The sequence below is a fragment of the Temnothorax longispinosus genome, chromosome 4, assembly GCF_030848805.1.
Source record: "Temnothorax longispinosus isolate EJ_2023e chromosome 4, Tlon_JGU_v1, whole genome shotgun sequence".
Classification (NCBI taxonomy): domain Eukaryota; kingdom Metazoa; phylum Arthropoda; class Insecta; order Hymenoptera; family Formicidae; genus Temnothorax; species Temnothorax longispinosus.
Window position 1 is genome coordinate 22,189,979 of NC_092361.1, and position 22,865 is coordinate 22,212,843.

At 33.4% G+C, this 22,865-nt stretch overlaps 3 protein-coding genes across 5 annotated transcripts; 1 reads left to right on the plus strand and 2 right to left on the minus strand.

The window, feature by feature from the left end:
• Nucleotides 1–36: 36 nt before the first annotated feature.
• On the minus strand, nt 37–5,088 carry LOC139811156 (uncharacterized). 2 transcript variants are annotated; one of them, XM_071775273.1, is made up of 11 exons: nt 4,844–5,088; nt 4,118–4,443; nt 3,736–4,006; nt 3,364–3,527; nt 2,668–2,821; nt 2,374–2,562; nt 2,196–2,285; nt 1,880–2,075; nt 1,319–1,644; nt 998–1,189; nt 37–878 (listed from the first exon to the last, which is right to left on the minus strand). In XM_071775273.1, the coding sequence occupies exons 2-11, from the start codon at nt 4,184–4,186 to the stop codon at nt 727–729; spliced, it is 1,803 nt and encodes a 600-aa protein (XP_071631374.1). In that variant the 5' UTR covers nt 4,187–4,443; nt 4,844–5,088; the 3' UTR covers nt 37–726. The 2 variants fall into 2 exon arrangements, with proteins under 2 accessions (XP_071631374.1, XP_071631373.1); XM_071775272.1 differs by having other exon boundaries at nt 4,814–5,088.
• A 936-nt stretch (nt 5,089–6,024) lies between these two features.
• LOC139812136 (uncharacterized) lies at nt 6,025–15,026 on the minus strand. The gene is made up of 18 exons (XM_071776757.1): nt 14,799–15,026; nt 13,834–14,552; nt 13,329–13,455; nt 13,106–13,249; nt 12,857–12,984; nt 12,650–12,784; nt 12,245–12,527; nt 11,830–11,985; nt 11,571–11,762; nt 11,306–11,468; nt 10,818–10,846; nt 9,340–9,440; nt 8,615–8,885; nt 7,960–8,207; nt 7,526–7,784; nt 7,209–7,436; nt 6,676–6,870; nt 6,025–6,498 (listed from the first exon to the last, which is right to left on the minus strand). The coding sequence occupies exons 2-18, from the start codon at nt 13,921–13,923 to the stop codon at nt 6,320–6,322; spliced, it is 2,928 nt and encodes a 975-aa protein (XP_071632858.1). The 5' UTR covers nt 13,924–14,552; nt 14,799–15,026; the 3' UTR covers nt 6,025–6,319.
• Nucleotides 15,027–16,131: 1,105 nt separating this feature from the next.
• Nucleotides 16,132–21,191, plus strand: LOC139811200 (uncharacterized). Of its 2 annotated transcripts, XM_071775327.1 has the most exons (10): nt 16,132–16,340; nt 16,879–17,089; nt 17,254–17,380; nt 18,639–18,853; nt 18,939–19,029; nt 19,096–19,364; nt 19,474–19,871; nt 20,130–20,428; nt 20,518–20,712; nt 20,787–21,191. In XM_071775327.1, exons 2-10 carry the CDS (start codon nt 16,898–16,900, stop codon nt 20,960–20,962), a joined length of 1,962 nt encoding a protein of 653 aa, XP_071631428.1. In that variant the 5' UTR covers nt 16,132–16,340; nt 16,879–16,897; the 3' UTR covers nt 20,963–21,191. The 2 variants fall into 2 exon arrangements, with proteins under 2 accessions (XP_071631428.1, XP_071631429.1); XM_071775328.1 differs by lacking the exon at nt 16,879–17,089 and having other exon boundaries at nt 16,137–16,340.
• The last annotated feature ends 1,674 nt before the right edge of the window (nt 21,192–22,865 follow it).

Consider the following 22,865-nt stretch of genomic DNA (forward strand, 5'->3'; position numbering starts at 1 on the left):
ATTACTATTGTGTTAAAAATATATTTAACAAAAACATTCAGTGTTTCTAAGTTTTCCTTTATTTAGATTCTTCCTTGATAAAAAAGAAACGACATTACTTCCGTGCTACAGGCTCGTCACAGGAAAATTAGGTGATATCGTGCGTATATTATAACCATTCGATGTCATGAAAGAGGTGTTACACTTAATGAGCAAGAACTTGATGCGGGAGAAAATAAAACTAACAGCGTCGAATAGATTAACTTGCTTGATGCAACAATATCTACAATTCATTGACCTTCGAACTTCCTTTTCAGGTCTCTTCGGGAAGATCACACGTTGCCTGTCGCGCAGCGAAACGTGAGAACTCCGACCGGAAGATAGTGGGAAAAGATGTTACCATTGTGTCTACAACGGCGGTACGCCGTTGTTTGTCTTAAAGGCTTCAGTCGTGTCTGGAGAGGACTAACGCTTTAATTAGATCCATTTCCATGGTAAATGGTATCGAACAAGGACCCGACCTTAATTGCGACCGTGCTGATAGGCTGTGCCGCTTGGAGGAAACGCGGAGGAATTTTTAATTCCCTTTCATGATTCGTGAAATCGAAAATTGCCGCATATAATCAATTTCTCTTACGTTCAAAGTGTATTTAGGCTGCATATTTACTATTCACGCTTTTACCGTATTTGGAACTTACGTACAATTGGAAATAATTTATTTACAGATACATAATTATATTGAGTTTACTAAGATGTTCCGGATAATTGTGATTTTTGCCGGGCAAGAGATTTCCTTCGAATAAGCATCTCTATTGTCCAAATACATAACGTAATAGCGGTCACGCAGTTGAGTAGGATAATACAGATGGTGTAATTTCCAGTATTATCCCGTAATAAACCTGTAAACAAATCGACTATTTATTATTTAGGTTTCCTTTAACAACATTTAACAAATTATATCTGAAGAACAGTGGTTGTATATTTAGCCATTTTATATATAATATTATTGTTTACGAACCGAGCATAGGACCAGCGCTCATGAGGAACAGTCCGTTGGTCAGCATCTGAATTCCTGATGCGTTGGGTAACTTTTGAATGGGAACGTAGCTGGGTACGACCAAGACCATATACACCGATCGAATTCCTTTCGCTGCTCCCAAACCGATCGCGACGGCCACCATCGTAGCGTAGCTATTCGCAAATATCAGCGCTGCGCCAAAAAATAATTAATCTATCTAGAGATTAATCTATTGCTATATTAAAATTTTAGCTTTTCTTATACATTATCTTGTTTTCATTTGTCAAAACTCAATAATGAAAGATAATCAATATACGTTACAGGTTCTGCTAATTATCAGAAGAAACAAGCTGAGCATGTACATCATCCTGGACGATAGACGCAGCCACTCCCCCAGATAGGGTGCCGCGCCTCTGAGAACGAGATCAACTATCGCGATGATACTCATGACGTTGGCAATTTTTGCCGTTGTCAAGCCCATGTCAGCGAGGATGAACGGCGTCAGCATGGAGAAGTTTATCTCGGCGAAAATCGCGATTGACATCCCCAACATGATGTTCACGTAAATCGGGTCGCGCAGAAGATCGAAGTCGTAAAGGTCAGACACTCGTTGTAGAATTCGGTGACAGGCCGAATTATTTTTGTCGCTACAACGTGATTGTTCTATTATTTGTTAATTCAAAAACAGTATCTTAATATATTTTCTTTAAAACTTCTATTATGTAATTATAAATACAGCCATATATTGTAATCGCGCATTTCTGTGATGCAGGTGATAATTTAACGTCAACATTAAGAAGATGGGTAAAAATAGATATATGAAATATTTTTTTATTTTATTTATTATTTACTATTATATCATGGATATATTTTCATACCTACCTGCTGTCATTATTTTCGTTGATTGAACATTTATCTGCCTCTTTTTCTAATAGCGAATCCTTTTCCACAACGTTCTGACTTGTACCATTATTTTTGCTTACATCATTATCGACAAATGTCAATTTTTTCGTTATTGGAATAGGCTCGTCGAAAATTTTTATGCTACTACCGAGATGAACACTATCTACGCTTCTTGCTATAAAAAAATACGTATATTATTTTCAACGCATCTAATTACAAATCTGCATTTGTATTCAATATCTGTCGCATTTGTAAAAATTAGTTTCAATCAACACAATCTTCTTGGCATAGTTACATAAATTCCACCATGGATATTTTGGTAAATTCGTTTTTGATGTACCGTTCATCATCAACATTTCGGTGTCGTAATTTGGGTCGTACGATACTGAAATATGAAATTTGTATTCTTAGAATCGCTTTTGTCCCAATCAATTGTTAACTAATTTATTTATTATCAATTTGTAATAACCTACGATTAAGTCGGCTCCTACTGGTTCCGTCTGTAGAAATTTGTCGGGGTAATGGTGTATCGAATCCATAAATGCTTCCAACTTCGACATCGTGATCAATGCTGGATACGGTTAGTCTTCTTTTTCTCTGATAATTTATTGCCGGCATCGAAGAGTGTATACTTTCATCTTCCTCGTAACAATTCAATGTATCTGCAAACAATTCCAAATTGCTGACAAAGAATCAAAATATTGCTACCATGTATATATTTTTTTTACCATGTATATATATATATTTTTTTATTTATTAGCAGATACCTTGTTTATCATTTATGTCAGTCAAAGTCTTAGGATTTTCAGGGATTGTCTCTAAGCAAATGGGTGCGTTTTTCATATGCCATTTGATCGGATGTAGCAATAATGCGCCTATCATCGAGTGAAAACTGTAAGCGCCAAGTATCAAGATGGTTCCCTGTTTATAATTATATCTTTTGTACTATATATGTTTGTTTAATAAAATCTATAATAATTTTTGTTTTAGCAGTAATTCATAAGTAGTTGTAACTCTCGACAAATTAATTGGGAATTAAAAAAGTTGGTTTCACTAAACGCCTTATTGATGTTACAGATCGACAATGCATAGAAGATCACATCAGTTCAATGTTAGCTATAGATTGCACAACTAACAATTGCAAATAAACAGACGTTCATCGTCCGACCCACATCGATAAGCAGTTGCCATTGTACTTTACGATCGGCAACATTCGTTGAAAGTAAAGCTGCATCGGAGGAGATGCCTCTTATCAAAATATTTTTAACTATAAATTTATATTATAATCTGTATTTACATAGATTATATTTTTTATATGACCGAATTAATTCTGCAAGTTGCACGATGTTTTCATTTCATACATGTCGAGAATATTGAAAAAACGTTAAATTTCTTCAATACATTGCGTTCTTCATTTAGTTAAACTTATTCTTTTTTACCAAAAAACGTAACTTTTACGATACCTGAATACCATAATATGAAAGTAAGAAAGATGCTATTTGAGGCATAAGAATTGGACCCAGCCCTGTGACAGTCATTCCCATGCCTACAGCTCGTGATCGTTTCGTAGTAAAGTAACTATTAGTCGCCAGAGAGAATGCAGACATCGACATACTTATACCAATAGCTATGTAGACAAACTTCGTAATTAATTTATATAATAATAATATAATTGTTTTAATTTATTTACATAATAATAAATATTTGTTTATAATTGTAATTGAAGTATTTACTTTGAAAGTAAAAAATATAATATTCTCTGTCACAATATAATTGCTATATATATATATAAAATGTTATTAATAATGACCGATGAACGATTCTGTTTTACTTACAGGCTAGCACTCCATAACAAATAATAATAAGAGCAAAGCTGTTGGCAAATGCCGTCAGTATTACACCAACTGCATACATTATACTTCCGGTCAGCGCCACTCTTCTATAACCGTAGATCTTCAAGAGAGGCCCATTGATTAAGCCGAGTATCATACCGAATGCCAAATTTACATTGATTATAACTGACGTGTCTGTTGCAGTCAGATTAAGCGTGGCAAAAGAATCTTTAAATATCAATCCGAATACTTGCAAAATTGGGATAGTTGATAGCTATAAAATTTTTATTCGAATTAATCTCGGTTCTCGAGTGAGAATTTTGATATTTGAACAGATATTGATTTATTTTGACACATTTTTCGGGTTTTGATGTTGATAACTTACGCCACTCAGTGCTCCAGCTAACACAATGATCCATCCCCACCCCCCATTCGGCGGCACTTTTGTAAACATTTTTTAATATAAAGTCAAATTGTATAATAAAATTTAGTATAATATTGATTAATTGTCTAAAAATAATAGAAATATAACTTGCAACAAGAATAAAAATTCACTTTGTAAAATAAAAATTTGCACGGAGTCTTGCTTTCACACTTATTCACGTCCGTTTTTGTGAGCAGTTGTATCAACAATTACTTGAACACAATTGTGAACAGCACACTTTATTCACTAAAACGTCAAAACTTGCAACGTCTCGTGGATTAATCATTCTGTAATAATACTGATTTTATGTAATAATGACTTGCAGTTTCCGATGATGTCAGGTAGTCAATCTTATCTGCATCGATCGATACCGCGATTATTTAAATTCATTGATAATTCCATTCGGAAAAGTACAATTTTTAATTACAATTAATCTTATTTTATTTGTGATAAATAAATAAGTTCTACAAGACTCTATTAATACAATATATTATTATCTTTGATAAAATTAAGGTTATAGTTAAGTTTTTGATATATATTTTTAATAATAGTAAGAAAAGCTTTTTCTCCTATCTCTTCTCCTTTCTCTCTCTCTCTTTCTCTCTCTTTTCCTCTATTAGATTACAAAATATTATGCATGTAAAAATAAGTTGTTACACTTATCTCCCTTTTTGTACATTGACTCACAGATTTAATTGGTCTAACACTAATGAATCAGTAATTATAACACACATAAGCAAATAGCACAAAACTTAGCATATTCTTCTAGTCCGATAATAGTATTGCGTCTCGCGAAATGATAAAGGCTACACTGCCGTTGGACATCACTTTCATGAAAGATAAGAAAGTGCTTAAGCTTACTATTAATCTAATCTGATCACTTTAGTCCATGGATGTTCAATGCATTATCGGAGCACGATTGCTTTGATAATAAGAGAGAACATTGTTAGATGAAACTAAATAGGAAATACCTTTATAGGAAGGTCATTGCCATAAGATGAGTATTATGTAATGTATACATACTCGTAAATATATATATATAATTATATATAATTATATATAATATATATAATTGTAAAGTATAATCCATGGAAATGTAATATACATTTACATTTATTATATTAATTGATTGCTCAATTATCAATTGCTTTATAAATTATTATATATAAAAAAAGTTACATTATATTAATCTTATGTGCGTATTAAAAAGATCTCATATCATGGGAATAATCAATTTTTAATTTCGTATTCTAATCAATGATATTACGTAGCACAGAATATTACAATTTGATCAATGGCTTTAGTCTCATTTTCATTACTGCGTATTGCATTTTTTAAATTATAGTGATTAAATTACAATTAAAGATTACACAGAATTCTACTCGATTTTGTTGTACCTAATACACATAAAAATAGATAATAGATGCAAAATTTTGACTTCAAATACACTTAGATAGTAATTTAATCCTTATCAGATTATTATAACAGCATATATTGCAAGACGGGCGAGGAAGAAGCAGGAAGAGGAAGGAAAAGTAGGAGGAATCGATGATATGTGATTAAGTGATGATTTATATATTCGAATGTGTGCGAATATATGCTCGTATGTGTACATGCTTTCATATCTCTTGTACAAGTGAGTCGCCTTGTTGTTACGCGTATCAACTTCTTCGTTGATAAGCAATTATTAATGCGTGTGTCAAAAAAGGCTCTTATTTAGATTCGAGTAATCTTGGGTTATTAAATACATTTAGGTAAAATAATGTATATGCTTGCGCAATATACACATTACGGTAAAAGTGATTAATTGATATTTATATAAATAATTTTATAGAATTATTAGGTACATTAATGACTTTAATGGAAACTTGAAATTAAGTACATTTTTATTGATAATTTCATAAAATTAAAGTGATAATATGCTTCATATATTTACTTTTATGACATCATCGATGAATTAAAATTATTGATACGAGAGAAACTTTAAATTTTTTACATTTATCAATATAATAAATAATTCTATACAATATTGCCAGAGAGATTTCATAGAATTACCACATTCAATTCTCAGTATAAAAGTATATATAACATATCAAAAACTCTATAATCATCAATGTTTCATGCATTCATAGATTGAAAATATTAAATCGCTAAATTAATGATTTACGTATTTTCGTGAGAATTTTCTTGTTCTCCCGATGGATTTCGCTGATTCAACTTTAGAGTATTTCTACCGAGAGCCCATAGTCCACCTATCGACCACAGGAAGACACAGGACAGGCTGAGAAAGGATGTGAAATAAAGCGCACCCACGTAACTATCTGTTGAATCGTGCACCAAACCTAAAAAATATTCAATGTCGATTAAAATAGATAAGATAGAAAATAATGATAAAATAGATTAGATAGATGATAACGATACAGTTCTGTTAAACATTATGGTTATCTGGGTACGATTGAAATTAAATATTCAAGAAAATTACAGGCTGCTTTCATTGTACACTTAGAATTTCTCCTTACCGATAATTGGTCCCACGCTGATAGACAGGATGCCGTTACAAACCATCTGAATACCGGATGCAGCCGGCAGCCTCTCCAATGGTACGTAATCGGGAATGATTAGAGCTTGGAAGACAGCTTTGGTTCCCTTTGCCATTCCGACGATCAGAGCTACTCCGATCACGATGACGTAGGTATCACCCCACGTCGACAAAACTGCCAAGAAATTAACATGAGAATTGATTTTGTACAGAAGTTTACATAAAACATCGGGAACGCGAAGATCAATAAGAGTGTGAATGAATACAAAAAGATATATCGTATAATATTATTAATCAAAATATATCATAGTGTTAAAATACATTACAATATCGAGATGTGTATTGCGATAACATAATTTCAGCCGCGGTTTGATAATTGTCAAATATTACGATCAACGATTTGCGGATGGTATCGATTGTCTTACGATATGCCAGCTAATCAACCCACCCCAAAGATATCACCTCGTGAAGAGATCCCTCGTGTTCGTATACCTTATGTGTGGCGGTACGTACTAGTCCTTCCGAGGATCGATCCCAGCAGGGACATCACATAAAGATTCCTGCATGTCCAGCCGGTTTTTTGCGCCAGCAACGGTACGCAAAGGCGCCCCGTGATGTCCGCGGCGGCTTGAATCGACATCACTGTAGCGATCGACGTTCGGTCGAGATTCGCCAATTCGGCCAGGACGAAAGGTATCGTTGCGTTGAAGTTCGTTTCGGCCACCAACGAGACGCCCATACCTGTTTTTTTTAGGCACGCGTTACATGCATCTCTCAAAATTTTAATTCTACTTCGGCAAGACCTGTGAATTCAGTAGTTCGTAATCTACCTAGAACTATCGCTATATAACGATTATCACGAAGAAGATCGAGATCCATGTTCGCAACAATTTTTCTAAGGAACGAGGTATGTCTACTTTTCACTTCAGTCTCGCTATTCTTTGGCCGATGATTCGGTTGTCTTTCCTCTTCATTGTTCTCGTCACTTAATAACCGGTTTTGAACGGCGTTATTTTCTACATTTGCCTCATTATCAACACGTGAACTTTCCTCTTTCGATATATCGGTAATTTTGTCTACCAGAACAATCTGCTAAAAATGGGAGAAGAGAGAGAGAGAGAGAGAGAAAAAGAGAGTCTTCCAAATATAATCTACATTTCGCATATTGTTGATGTGATACAATGAGGTGACTGAAATACATAAAATGAAAAATGGAGAGGATCGGAAATAAGATTGCGCTTTTTCTCACGTACCTTTAACTCACCTCTTTCTGCTTTCCGAACGGTCTTAATAGCGACGCACCAATGAGAGAGTGCAAGGCGATTCCACCAAGGATCAGGAGAGCGCCAGTCGTGGCAAAATTCCCGAGAAGTACGTCTATCAAAAGGGGCATTAAGATCGGGCCCAGACCGGTTAACGTAACTGAAAAACCCATGGCCACGTTGCGTTTCTTGCGGAAGTATGTGTTCAAAGCTAACGTTGTCGCTGGAAAAATGATTCCTTGGCCTATGCCTGTTAAACATAAACGTTTTGTAATTAATGTAATTAATTATCATCTTTTTAAGATACAATAGCGTAGTTAATACATAAGAGTCTTAGATCTCTCAATTACAGAGCAATCTTGAAGATCTTCGAGAATGCAATTACATCATTGTCTGTTCTATTAATTGAAATGACTGGAGCTCGGATGAGAGCTATAACGTTGAGCGCCGCTGAGTGCCGAACAAAGAGTGCGTCGCGGCAACCCATGCTCTAAACTATTCTGAAAGTTCTTTCACATTGTGTGCGTGTACTACCACTATGTCTTACTTTTTATCAGTCTACTGTGCTCTAGAGTTCAGTGGCGCTCAGCACAAATGATCAAGCGGCTCGTCATATTACGGCTCTCATTCGGGTATCCTGTAGCGTGAATTATTTACCAATGATAACGCAATAAGTGATAATAAGAGTCGAGAGAGACACGGCGAAGGCAGCGGCGCAGATTCCGAGGACGACTGTTAGGCTGCCGAAATATGCGACCTGACGAAAGGCGAATCTCTTCATCATCGGACCGCTTATCAGGCCGAGGCTGCATGTTATTGTTCCATTAAGATGAAGAATCAGACTTGTTTGCGTCGCAGTGATGCCGAGGCTTGCGAAACGTTCCGCGAAAATAAGGCCGAAACATTGCTGGACCGGGAGCACGGCTAGCTGTGATGAAGGAAATTACAGTTAATCTTACGAGAATATATTGCTCAAATTTTATATTGTTCAAATATTCGCATCTTTTTGAACATCGTTCACGTTTTTACAGAATTCTCCAGATGAGAAGATCATCATTTTAAGTAGATAAAAAATATAAATTTGATAGGTTTCATGAAATGTTCAAATTTTTATTAACATTGGATTTTTATGCCGTATGAAGAATTAAATTGCCCAATTATCATCATAAATACTACAAATATGAACAGAATATATCTTAAAATCTTTGACCTTGAAAGATTTCCGTCATAAATTTTCAGTCCATTTTTCGTTAGAAGAAACTTTAAATTATATTAAAGAAAAATTTTGATTAGAATTACAATCGGAGATTAAAACTCACTCATAACAATAGGAATTAATTACTTTAAATTTCTAAAAGCGATTATAATTAAAAAAGACTTACATTAATAACAGTCACGCCGATAACGATCGCCCATGCCCAGCCCCGATCTACTACGCCACGTGTCATTCTATCAATCGTATCAATCACCGTTCCGCAAGTGTCTCATGGGAGTAATACGTTCCTAAAGATTTCCAGTTGTATTCCGTGCTCGTACCATCAGCAGACTGCAAATCTAATCGTTCGGACAACGTACGATCACAAATTTAGATCGAGCAAGTGATAAGCTACGCGCTGCGGATAAGGCTCCTCATTTCGATTCGGCTCTTATGCATTATGCATTTGCATATAATTTATACATACGTATGAATCGTATATATTTTTTTATATTAGAAACAGCTGCATCTTCTATTATATATTCACATATTTACACTTTTTGTAATAACCGTATGAACTATCATATACTTCTTCAATTAATTAATTAATAAAATAGTGATGTTTACTAACAAGAACAAACTTCGTCGCAATTCAGTTCAATTAATTATATCAATCTTAATTATATCTTATAACAAAAAATAAAGCAATTACCTTGACAAAATTGTAAACGTTGTAGGTCCAACTAATAAAACTTTACTGATAAAAGAGTTTCTAGAATAACTCCTAATAGTTTTTGCAAGTTTACTTTGCTTGTAAGTCGACAACTGGATTAACCTTGTCCCGAGTTATTTACGTTTCTTACAGATCCATAATGATTAAAATGAAGTGACGAAAACGAATGCTGGTTTGATCGACCAGTTATTTAAACGGCACAAAAATAATTATCTCAAGTAACAACTTTGTTTCTTTATTTGCTCTTCATCAGCGCTATCTGTATTAATGACTCAGTCGTTCTCCCTTCTTTCCGCGACAACTGCTTACTTTGTAATCAAGTAAAAATGTTTAATCGAGTCGTCAAGCCTCCGCGTTGGCAAACAGTTATCGGAGTACATTATTTAATGTTAAGTACAGTCGGAAAGTTTTTCAACGCCGCAGTATAAATATCACAACGTTAACACTCACGCGTGTCAATTTTGGAAATTCATTGAAATGCCCAACGGGATTTCTTGAGATGCTCCAATATGAATGTTTGGCATATAAAGCCAGGGCAGATATGCTCCGACGCGAGCTGCGGACGATCCGAGACTGGCCGAAGAGGAGGAAGCGCGATGAAAACCGGCTCCGCTACTCCATCCGAGACCAAGCGCGATCGTTCGTAATCTTTTCACTCGCGAGCCTGAATACAGGCGCTCATGCAGCGCTGCGCTCGGGGTATTTAATTTATAGTCACTTTTATGTGATTCAATGCAAATTAATAAACGCACCTTATCATCTCGCGTAAGTGCAACGACACGAGTGATGACTTATGCTATATCATGTTACATCAGCTGTGATTCTATCGCGCAAATACCTTGCAATTTGATATAAAACGCAGTTTTAAAAGAAGCATAAACAGATGTGCAAATAAATACTCCAATTACATTAGGAGTCAATATTTATCAGACCCGTCCAATTTGATAATCTTTTCCGACAACTGCTTTTTGAAAACAATGATCAGATTTTTTATTTGTACGCAGAATGATAACTGATTTGACAAGGAAGTTTTTTGGATAAACAGACGAGAAATGAGTTTTTTGCACCTGTGAAAATACCAATATAGCGCTGCATCTGTAGTAGATAAGATATCAGTACATCGGAAAGATTACAAATTATGAAGTCATTGAGAATTTGATCTGATTTAATGCACAAGGATTATTTTTTTGAGTATCAGGAAAATAATTGCGTTACGACAAAAATTTTAACGCATAACTGATCGTCGTTTTGCAATTGTTAGTTTGTTAATTATATGAGAATTATTAATTGACGAAAAAATTATTTTGAAAAAGAATGATTTATTTGATTAGTATTCGTGACGTACTAAATCGTAAGAATTTGACGCATGTGTTTAATATAAATACATTGGACTTGTTTTACTATATTAAATTTAAAATACTATTCTGCTACAACTTGCTGTTGCAATTTCTTAACTATGATAAGTTGTCTATAAAAGATACCATATAAAAATTCAATGCTCCACACGATAAATGTGGTAAGTATCATGCCGGTCATCACGTGAATACAGATCTTGTAGCTATCACTGACATCTCTGATGTATCCTTTTTCAACAGAAAATAAATATACGAAGGATTAATTTGCATGCTGTTTTATTTTAATACAATGCAAGAAACATTATTGTCTCGTATTGTATAAAAACGTACCAATTAAAGGACTCATGGTGACTACGCATAAGCCCTTAAACACCATAAATATTCCAAATGCACTTGGTAGCCTCTTCAAAGTACAACACTCGGATATACAGAGATTTAAATTCACTAATGTAGCGCCACGCAAAAATCCAGCTATTACGAACATGACAATCAATGGTGTTCTTTCCGATTGTTCCGCTAATACTGTGTAAAAAAAAAAGAATTTTTAATTTCTTTCAATAGCTCTTTTTAAATTCAATTAGAGACTTACTGGAGCGCGTGATCCCAATAAAGAGGCTGGAAATCCAAAAGACTATGCGCTTTTTCCAGCCGAATTTGTCGAATAGCGTCGGCAACAGAAGTCTAGCGAGGATATCGGTGAACGCAGTCAGGGACAGGCAAAAGGCGACCTCCGCTTTCGTCATTCCTGCCGATCGTCAAGTTCCTACGAGCAGTTTATGTAACTCCCGAGCAGTGCCGTAGCGAGGATGTTTGCTGAGATCGGTGTGTTTATCGATCATCGAGGTCTCCATAATATTGTTCTAAACAGATTTGTATGTATGCGAGGCGCGGACAACTTTTCATGTTTAGAACAGAGAGACGGGAGCTCTTTCAACAGCGAAGTAATAGACATCCTTTGCTACGGTACTGATTACGTTTAAGTTGTACAACTCATATTCTCTCACCGATATCCGAGAGAAAGAAAGGAGTCATCAGTTTGAAGTTTGACTCAGCCACGTAAACGAAGCTGCAGCCTAAAACGACATTTAAGTACGTGAAATTTTTTAGAAGATCCAAGTCAAAAGTTGCTTTTATCTTCGTCATGAACGATTCCTTCTTAGGTGAGATTGATCCATTTTCTGTATCTTGATCCTTGGTCCACATTGATCCATTTGACATCCTTCGTGCTCCAGAAGGATTTGGTTTTATTAATAAAGCTTCGTGCTCTCGGTCTTTATCAGGCTTTTTCTAAAAAAAAAAAAAAAAAATGTATACCTTAATAATTTCGTTTAATATAAAAATTCGAGATGTTAAAAATTCCAAGTTATGTGATAATTCGATATTTTGTGGATTATATATAAAATAATTACTTTGACTGGCGGTGGCGATGGTCGTTCTTCAAGTGGACGTAACAAACATGATCCTATCACAGAATGTAATGCCCATCCTCCGACGATGAGCGTTGTGCCGCGAAATCCGTATATGTCCAGCAGCATATGTATTAACTGCATAAATGAATTGCTATTTATAACATTTCTCTCTCTTTTTTTTTTTTTTTTTACAAATATACCACTTACCAACGGTACGACCATCATTGCCAACGCCGTTCCCGCCATGGAAAAACCCACTGCTTGTCCACGTTTTTTGTCGAAGAACGTATTCAAGGCGATGAAGGAGCAAGCCATGGCAAGGCCAGTACCTAGACCTGTTGTAGAATAAATTTATATCTATAAGACACTGAAATATTATTTATAATAATACATGTATTTAATATCAAGACAGCAAAATTATATAATTTGTAATAAACAGATTCTATATATGTATACCTCCTAACACGCTATAGGAACAAATAATATACAGCATACTATCAGCTTGCGATGTAATTATTAAACCACTGCAGCTTAATAAAGATCCAAAAAATGCTACTTGTCGGTAAGAATATCTTTTTAGTAATGGACCGACTAGGAAACCTGTAAATTTATGATTTGATAAGAACAAATAATTTTTTCTTTTAAAGTAACATAAGTATAAGTTTTGTATAATGTTTACCAGAAAAATTGACAATGGCATCTAAGACGCTCATTATAACTGATGTTCCTGTGGAGTCGACATTGAGATCCTCTAATAGATCTTTGAAAAGCAATCCGAATGATGGATCCAAGGATCGCAAAGAGAGCTACAATGTGCGTTGGGATAACAAGTAAAATTTTTTCTAATATTATATATAATAATTATATTATCGCAAATAAAGAAAATGACCTTCCACGCTACTTTGTTTTTACCATGTAACATCAATAAAACTTGAACATTTAATAGTCAATAATATATTATTCTAAAGATAAAATAATAGGTTTTGTGAAGTAGGAACTTTGAAGAATACAAAGTTCCGCAAAAATAATTTTTTGTATTACCATTTCCATCGGTATATAATACCATCTTTTATCACAGTAGCTTTATGTTGCGTCATTTTCTTTACAGCATTTTTATTCAGGAATGTAAATTAATAATTCAAGCTATATATAACAGCGTTCATAATAACTTTGTAAACATTTACCGCAATTAGACTGCTTCCAAGACAAACAAACCAACCCCAGCCACCATCTGGAGCTTGTCCTTTAGTATCATTTTTCTTGTTTTCTGTCATTATTTACAAAAACGATTTTTCATGTGGCTTATTATAAATTATTATTGCTGAAAAATACTACCGAGATGAGTTAAGTTGCTAACGATCTTCTTTAAATCACATCGTCACATGAACTCTTTCTAATCGATACCGATACCGCTCGCTAAAAATGCCAATCACGTGCTTGCCCACTACTGTGTGACTTTCAGACTAAGCATCGAATAATATAAGCTGCCTATTGCTCCTCTCCACTTGTTTCTACTCCTACTCCTGTGGAAAAACACATCGGTCAAGAAGGGGATTTAGTACAAATGATCAATACGTGTGCGTAGCGATGTCGATCGAATCGTATACCTACTTCAAAATCTACAAAGCAATAAATAATGTTACATATAATAGGCATATGTTACGTAACAGCAAAGACAAATTATTTTGGCATTTAGCAAATGGAGGGAGTTACATGACATATAAGGTGTAGTCAATCCGTATTTGGCGAACATGACGAAGAAAATAACTACTATGCTGTGTCACATGTCGATGGAAAAGTACACGTAATTTGTCTAGTAAATTTTCTGTCTTCTAATATCGATAAGTTATCTTTAGTTGCAAGTAATACATTATCATTCTCGCTTTTTATCTTTTGATATTATCTGGAATAAAAGATAACATATGCAAAAAATTATAATTGAATATTGTTCGTATATATTAATGATTATAAATAAATTTTATTAAATAAATGATAACGTGACAGCTATACATAAATTTACATTATTTTACGTTATCGATTAAGTATGTGTTATACTATATAGTGTCACAATGTTTAATGCCTCTGTAGAAACTATACAAAATTATTACTTGACACATGATATGTAAATAATAAATATAATAAAACTTACCATTAATAAAAAAAAATTGATCTTTCTATAAAATGCTTCGAACAACTTATTGTTAGTTAATTTGTCCCGATTCGTACATTATTCACTCCTTACTTCTTTCTTATTAGTCAGCAACACAAATGTTTTTGTAGTTTGTTTGGCGAGCAATTGGAGACGATTGATATAATTAGCCAATAATTGTTAACGCCAGTGTCCACTGTGGTCACATGCGAATCGTTTGCAACACTGGCCGACCTTCGTTGGTTGGACGTTTTATCTGTGCCCACATTGCACATACATATATATAGATAGCACTCACCAGGCGATAGGTTATATATATAAAACGTTACCTATGCTTTTATCAATAATATTGCTTCAATAATTGCAATAAAGTTTTCACAATATTTCACGATGGAATATACAATGCGATAATTGTGTTTTTCACATTATAATCTTGTCCGATAATAAAATTAATTGCTATGAATCACAATAAAATTTAATCTTTAATATTATATTATATTCAATGTATTTGGTACTCTGTGCTAATACGCCGCAATCGATACTATAAGTAGAATAGATAAGTATGTAGATAAGTACGTAGATAAGTATGTTACTATTACGTTATAACATTCACTGATATAGCGCCTTAATTTATGCAACTGCAAGTTATATGTGCAAACTGGGTAAACGTTGCTTAGGTCCAGTTTACTTATAAAGATAGTTTTTTTGTAGTTAATTATTTTTTTTATTTTAAAATAAATTACCGTTATATGTACATATCACTTTGTTAAATATTATTTTGTTGAAACATATAAAATTATTACATGCTTTCGTAAACCAGTAATAGTTAATAAGAACCGAAATTGTAACGTATCACATTACAATAAAAATCAAAGTATGTACGCATATTATCTTATTCTTTTTAATGTTATTAATAATTATTAAATAGATTATATTTTACCCTTTATTTTGTCACGATTTTTCTACACACAATCTTCACAAACTTTTCTATAAAATTATTACAATAAAAACCTTGGTTATTATATTTTTCTCTTCTAAATATACTGATCTCGTTTTTTTTAATGGAAAAATTGAAGAAAATTTATAATTTATATCACGAATCATTGTTCAACTTTTAAATTTTTGTTAATTTGCATTTTATTAAAAAATTGTCATGTTTGAAGTGGAAAATCCATATTAAGATACTCAAATTTATCATCTATTAGATTAGATATAAAGAATGCTAATTAAAAAATCTTCTTTTATAATGAACTGGTTAACTGAATTGGAGCATTTGTAAATCAGAGAGTATACGAGGCAAGTTTACATTTGGATCTTCTCTCTCCGCAATTCCGTAATTACGGATCCTACAGTGCTAATATTTCATTCTGGCCTAAGAATAGGTGTTTAGTATGATGACACTTCGTACAAAGATAAGAGAAACTTCGAAATCTCGTTTGTGGCATGCCCTGCTTAGTCGGAAACCGTCTACCTTCGATTATCGTGGAAGTGTATCGGAATCGTTGACGTTTGCATTAAATTTATCTATCATTATTCTGCTAGGTAAATACTTAAATCTTCAAATCCGGTGCAATAAAAATAGCAAAAATATAATTTTATCTAATTAATCTGGTGTGGAAAATGTGCTGTCTTAAATTAATTACATGTAAATGCTTAACGAAAATACAAATAATTTTATGTAAAACTGTTTCTGTTCAAAAAATTATTGTTTAATTATATTTCATGTCAATAAATTGACTATCACTTGGAGAAGTTTTACTTTTGTAATTTATTTAATGCAAGAGGCAAAACTGAATCCAATAAAATAAATTAATATTTTTAAAAATAACTTTTTGTGTTTTCTATAAATAAATAAATTACCTCTGTCAGACGTTATTGCAGAAACTGAATGTAAAACATCACTTTTTATTATTTTAATGTCTACTGTTTTTAATATCTAATAATTAAAATAGAATATATTTATATGTAAATATTATTTTCGTATTGGGATATATTTATCTTTTATTAAATACTTTTTCCATAATTTTTTCTTATTTTGTGAAAAAAACGTGACGCTATTTAATGTGTTCAAATAAATCAGGGACGCGATTTATCGTAATATGACGGTGACAAAAGTCAACGGTACGACGATAAATGCGCCCAATATTAACAACGCTGTCGAAAGTGAAAAGAAGAATGCAATCGCAAAGATAGAAAAACTGATTAATGAAGAGAATGAAATTACTCTGGAAGATTTAGCGCCAGATGGTGGCTGGGGATGGATGATTGCATTGGCAATGATATTAATTCTCGTTAGTAATAATAATAATGATAAAATAGTGCTTAAAGCTATTGCAACAGCTATATCACTCTTATCTAATAACATTTACTTAAAAATTATTTCGAAATCTTTCCCAACACAAACATGAGCGAGTTATATAATACGTAATTAACAACTTCTTTCCTGCTGTTTTAGTTTACTACGACAGGCCCATCATCATCATTTGCTATAATTTTTGGCGATTTTCTTGAAGATTCCGGCCAGGCAGGCATGGCATCGAGTCTCTTCAATTCCGTCTTTATGATCAATTATTCTATTGCCAGTAAGCGCGCATGTGACATGTGTTTAATAATCAAAATGGAAGAAAAAAATGATGATACACTAAATTATATTTGCACAGTTATCAATCGAAGATTTCTATACAAATTTATTAGTAACAATTTGAAAATAGTGTGTTTGCAAAGAAATGTGTGGTCTTCGCACTTTTTTTTCTTGGTATAAAACTTTTCTCGGAAGTAGAAATTTGCATTTGTATTTGCGCGATAAGAAGATTAAGTGACATCCAAAGCGTAATTTTTCTGCTCTTATCGACGTTGTCAGTTAACACGGAGAGAAATTGTTAGCAAATTTTACTTAAGTTCGCTAAGCAAATTTTGCAGAATTTGAGTTAAGTAAAATGTAACTGACAAATTAAGCAAAATGTACCAAATATACTACTGCAGCTTAACTAATCAAGTAAAAATTATCAATTCGTTCAGTAATTTTTACGTAACCCTGTTGGTAAATACAGCTTATTGTTAGCCAGTCCAGCGCAACTTTTTTAGTAAATTTTACTTAGCAACTATGTACGTTTACTAACGATTTCTCTCCGTGAAGCCATCAGGTTCTTGCTGTAAATTTGCAGCTTCTCTCGTCGACATTTTGCACAAAGGATTAAAATCAAATAGCGTGTGTACAGAAGTTTTGATCCGGCACATATTTGCGACGTATGCGATCCTAATACGTTTCTGATACATGAAAGTCTCACGGCGCATTATTCGAATCTAACTATAATCGAATTCTTGTTTACGAAAAAACGTACGCTACATTTTGTTATCACATATTCTTAGAACATATCACAATTATCAGATTAGAGCATTATTTCTAGTGAAAAAAATGTGCTTTTACTATCACTCAAGTGCGAAGATAATAAATTTTACTATATATGAATTAAATAACAATCCTCGAATAAGAAATTAAATAGAATTTTATATTTATCTTTTGTTATCGTTACATAATAAATAATAATATTTTAAATTTAATTTAAATACGCACAATTTTATTTATAATATTTAATATTACTATTATAATAATATTTAAAAATAATATATTTTGCAAAACACAGAAGTTTGTAACTTAAAGATAATTAACAGATAGTAAAATATAAATAATAGATAACAAATCTTATTATAAAAATGATTTAAACACAAAGTTTTTAGTATTTAGAAGATTATTCGTTAAACAGTATTTTATTCTAACTAATAACATAATTTTTCTTTTTCCACTTATGCATTGAACACAAAGAAATATTTCTTGTGCAGGTTTGCTCACCAATACATTGATGAAAAGATATTCTACAAGACCGGTTGGAACTGTGGGTGCACTCTTCTTCGCGTTACCTAACATAGCCCTGGCCTTTGTTAGAAATATATACGACATGGCTTTTATTTGTTTTCTACAAGGTTTTGGATCGGGCTTGATTCATACAATTACTAATACGGTTTTCAACTCGTACTTCGTAAAGAAAAGAGCGAAAGTAAAGCAGTTATGGCTAATGCTCAGGTCTAATAAAAAAGCTCAATTCTCAGCTTATTAAAAAACATTTTCTCTTTCTTATTTAGGTGATGTATGCGTCGCAAGCCATTATTGCATTAGGCGGAATTGTTTATCCTATGTTGTGCGAAAGGATGGTGCCGTTGTACGGTTTTCGCGGTAAGTGTCGCAAAGGCAAAGTTCCAGATATTTACAACTTATTTTTGTTTGTCGTTTGTGTTATAGGTACTGCGGCAATCATAGGTGCTCTAAGCCTTAATAGCGTCGTTGGAATGACAATGATGCATCCCGTGGAATGGCACGCCAAAAATCCGGCAGAAGTTCGTGCTGAAAGAGCGCGCGAAAAGGAACAAGTCTTTCGAAAATTGGCACTATCGAATCGTCGTTCAACCATCGACGTAATTCACTCATCTTCCAAAACTAAATGGAGCAGTCTTCGTAGTCTCAAGGAAGAAAGGGGCACAAATACACCATTGCTAAATGAAGTTTTTAAGGTAACATAAAATTCGATGATAAGATTCTCTCATTTTTTTGTCAATTAAATTAAAAATTTTTTCTATTTAATTATATTTGTCCGTTCATATTTACATTAATTTTGTTTAGCCTTCTGCACAAAGAGTTGCGTCAGTCTCAACAATTGAGAGCGAAATGCGTTGGAGAGCGAAATCAGGATCTATATGGGAAAGTTTATCGAGGCGTACATCGGCTATCTCGGCCTCTAGCTTAGTTAATTTGGCGACTCGCACGACTTATGTACTAAGCGACATACGGCTTCATCTAGAAAAGAAGTATAGTGAAAGACGAACAGATAAAGAAACGCAGGAGAAGGAAGAGAAACAAAAAAAGGAAATCCAGAAAAAGAAAGAGGAAGAAAATAAAGAAATCCAGGAGGAGGAAGAGAAACAAAAAAAGGAAACCCAGGAGAAGGAAGAAAAACCAGATAAGGAAATCCAAGAGAAAGGAGAAAAACAAGACATTGAGAAAGAACAAAAGGCAATAAAGTAAGTATACGGTTCAGTTTTTTTTGTGTAATTGAATTATTAATTTATGGTTAATATATCTTAAGACTATAAGACTCTGATAGTCTTTTTTACTATAAACTTAAAGACTCTGATAGTTCTGCTATTAATTGATGTGTTTTCCTACATTTGATACAATTTGATAATTATTTTTATATATATATATATGTTTAATAATATAATATATAATTCTATATCTTCATATAATTTACGCTCTGATTTATTTTGTCAATACCAAAGGTATAAAATCATTCTGAGAGATCTAGTGGATATGTCTCTGGTGAAGAATATCTGTTTCATAAATTTGTGCTTCGGCGTCCATTTCGTGGGTACTGCCGACTTTTGTTTCTCTTCTCTCCTTCCTCTTATAATGACCGATGCGGGACACTCGAAAGCCTATGCCGCACTGAGCGTCACAATCAGTGGAATAGCCGAGCTGGCGTCGAAAATTTTACTGTCAATTTTTACACTAATAATAAACGTAAAATCAAAGTATATATTCTTTATTGCCACAATCTTGATGGGATTCGCAAGAATGGGTGAGTACATTCAATTTTATAATTGAGTAAATAAATTATCGTAAATTTTTAGTTTCTGAAATAGCTAATAAAAATCACGATATGTACAGGATTCCTGCTATATGAGGGTACGATAAAAGGCGCGTTAATTACGATAATGTTAATTGGAGCCGTGCGATCGTGGCTGCTGGTCACGCTGCCTTTAGTTATCATAGAAGATCTCAACATAGAAAAATTTGCCTCGGCTTATGGCCTCGGCGCTGTCATCAGCACTTTAGTTACAATAATTTTCGGCGCCATCGTAGGTAAGTTGAGATGAAAGACCGTATTAAGTTTTGATTTGTAATACATATAACTACCTATGTGTATATTGTTGCAGGAATTATTAAGGATTGGACTGGTAGCTACGAAATATATCAAATTTCTTTACTAGTGTTAAATAGTGTATTTATTTTACCTTGGGTTTTGCAATTCATCTTTGTAGACTTCAGAAAATGGCGGAAGCAACGCGCGCAAGAAACTAACACAAAATTTATCGACTGTCGATGGGAATGAAGAGATGTAGAACATCTCGAGAATTAGTGACTAATACTTATCAAATTGCATTCTTGCTCATTCTTTATTAAAATGTTTAGTATTCTTAGTTATTCTTGGTGTACATACATGGAGCAAGTTAATTTTTATGTATGTAAAATAGCTATCTGCTGGTTATAATATAGAAAATTTTATATTTTATAATAAATATTGAATTTTTTGTACATACAAATAAATACATTTAAATAAATTTGATTTAAATTCTTATACAAAAAACAGACGAATTGTTTACATTTTTTTACAGAAAATTACTGAACTCATGAATAAAAAATATATTAATGAGTTTATATAAGTAAGATCAAACAACACATCATTTTCGTTAAGCGCTTTATTTGCTCAAAATTATACATTAGTAGATTAATCTTAATTAGTAATTTTATTATCAATTATTAACTTTTAATTATTAACTCTTAATAATTAATAAGATAATTAAAAATTTAATATAACTTACAATTAATAATATAAACTTATATCTTATATATGAGTTGTAAAATATAGCCTTGAAGATATTTTTAGTATATTAAAGACAATGTATTGATTTTCTTCTTCGTCTAAAATATTGTATGATTTGCCGTACGGCCCGGCCCGGTTTGCCGTACGGCGCCTCTGCCCGTTGTCGGGATCTCACCGCTTACGACGGCACGGCGTCTAACGGTCGAACATGAGTTTCGCGAGTTCGATGCCGAGACTCGGAATCGTCTGTAGACGATTTAGATCCTGTGCCAGACTAAAGTCAAGCTCAACAGGGTCTTCTTTCCCCGCTAATTTTTCCAAGCCCGTTCCCTTGGCAGTGGTTTCGCTAGATAGTATAGATAGGGACAGTGGGAATCTCGTTAATCTGTTGTGAGTAAGCACCGGCTTGCACACAATCATGATTTCAAGTGGCAGCATCCTGAAATTTTATATAGAGAAAAGTATTTCAAAAAAAGAGAAATATTCGAAATGTTTTTCATTAAAAAACATGATTGCACAATCAATTTACAACTGATACTGAGAGCCTGCCATCTATTTATAACCGTGTCATTGGTATTACTTAGTTTGCTCTTCATATTTCGGTTCTGCTCGTTTTTCCACCAGAGCGCTGTTTGTCATTCGCGGATTACTTTGACAACTTTAGTTCGACTTTGACTATCTTAAGGCTCAGTCACAATGAGAGGAATAAGGAATAAGATAAAGGAATTAGGAATAAGGCATATTGCATCTCACTTTATTGTACGTGTACTGAAGTGAGATGCGACATTCCCTTATTCCTTATTCCTTTATCTTATTCCTTATTTTTCTCATTGTGACTGAGCCCTTACTGTTCGGACGTTGTTGCCTCGATATGGCTGGTGACGTTTTTAATCTCATGTATCACCGTTTGTCTTGGAACGCATAAGAATTGTAAGCTTTAATTAATTTTATAATGTTAATTGACTTTATTGTTTTTGACTATCGCGATATTGTAATAATTTTGTAGAGTTTTTCTATTGTTAAATGTATAAATTCTTTCTCTTGTGTTTAGCTTTGCGTTTATCTTGATGTAGTCAGGACACCACATCAACGATGCAATTAATTTTGTTATGCGGATCGGTGTAACTCGAACAAAGGCACTCGATAAGGACCGGAATTCGGTCGAAACGTCGTGCAATTCCTGTATCAATTGGCCAGTTGGGTCAAAATAAACCGACTTATTTTGAATTATTTGCTGGCGACTGAAATTGTTTTGTTTAGTTATTAAATACCTCGGTCCAGCACTGAAAGGAATGTAAGCATAATAATGTCTTTGTTGCATTCTTTCCGGTAAAAAGTTGTCTGGATCAAAAACTGTTGGATTTGGATAATATTTCTCCAACCGATGCGTCATAAATTGTACGACCAGTAC

What these genes read in the sequence shown, in the direction of transcription:
- LOC139811156 (XM_071775273.1), bottom strand. Translation starts at nt 4,186, where the DNA reads ATGTTTACAAAAGTGCCGCCGAATGGGGGGTGGGGATGGATCATTGTG. An exon ending in TTGTTATGGAGTGCTAGCCT is followed by an intron (nt 3,528 to 3,735) that starts GTAAGTAAAACA and finishes TTGTCTACATAG; the next exon opens with CTATTGGTATAAGTATGTCG. An exon ending in GAGCGCTGGTCCTATGCTCG is followed by an intron (nt 879 to 997) that starts GTTCGTAAACAA and finishes ATTTGTTTACAG; the next exon opens with GTTTATTACGGGATAATACT.
- LOC139812136 (XM_071776757.1), bottom strand. Translation starts at nt 13,923, where the DNA reads ATGACAGAAAACAAGAAAAATGATACTAAAGGACAAGCTCCAGATGGT. An exon ending in TATTGGGATCACGCGCTCCA is followed by an intron (nt 11,763 to 11,829) that starts GTAAGTCTCTAA and finishes TTTTTTACACAG; the next exon opens with TATTAGCGGAACAATCGGAA. An exon ending in CACTTATTGCGTTATCATTG is followed by an intron (nt 8,208 to 8,614) that starts GTAAATAATTCA and finishes TATGTTTAACAG; the next exon opens with GCATAGGCCAAGGAATCATT.
- LOC139811200 (XM_071775327.1), top strand. Translation starts at nt 16,898, where the DNA reads ATGACGGTGACAAAAGTCAACGGTACGACGATAAATGCGCCCAATATT. An exon ending in GCCGTTGTACGGTTTTCGCG is followed by an intron (nt 19,030 to 19,095) that starts GTAAGTGTCGCA and finishes TTTGTGTTATAG; the next exon opens with GTACTGCGGCAATCATAGGT. An exon ending in AATTTTCGGCGCCATCGTAG is followed by an intron (nt 20,713 to 20,786) that starts GTAAGTTGAGAT and finishes ATATTGTTGCAG; the next exon opens with GAATTATTAAGGATTGGACT.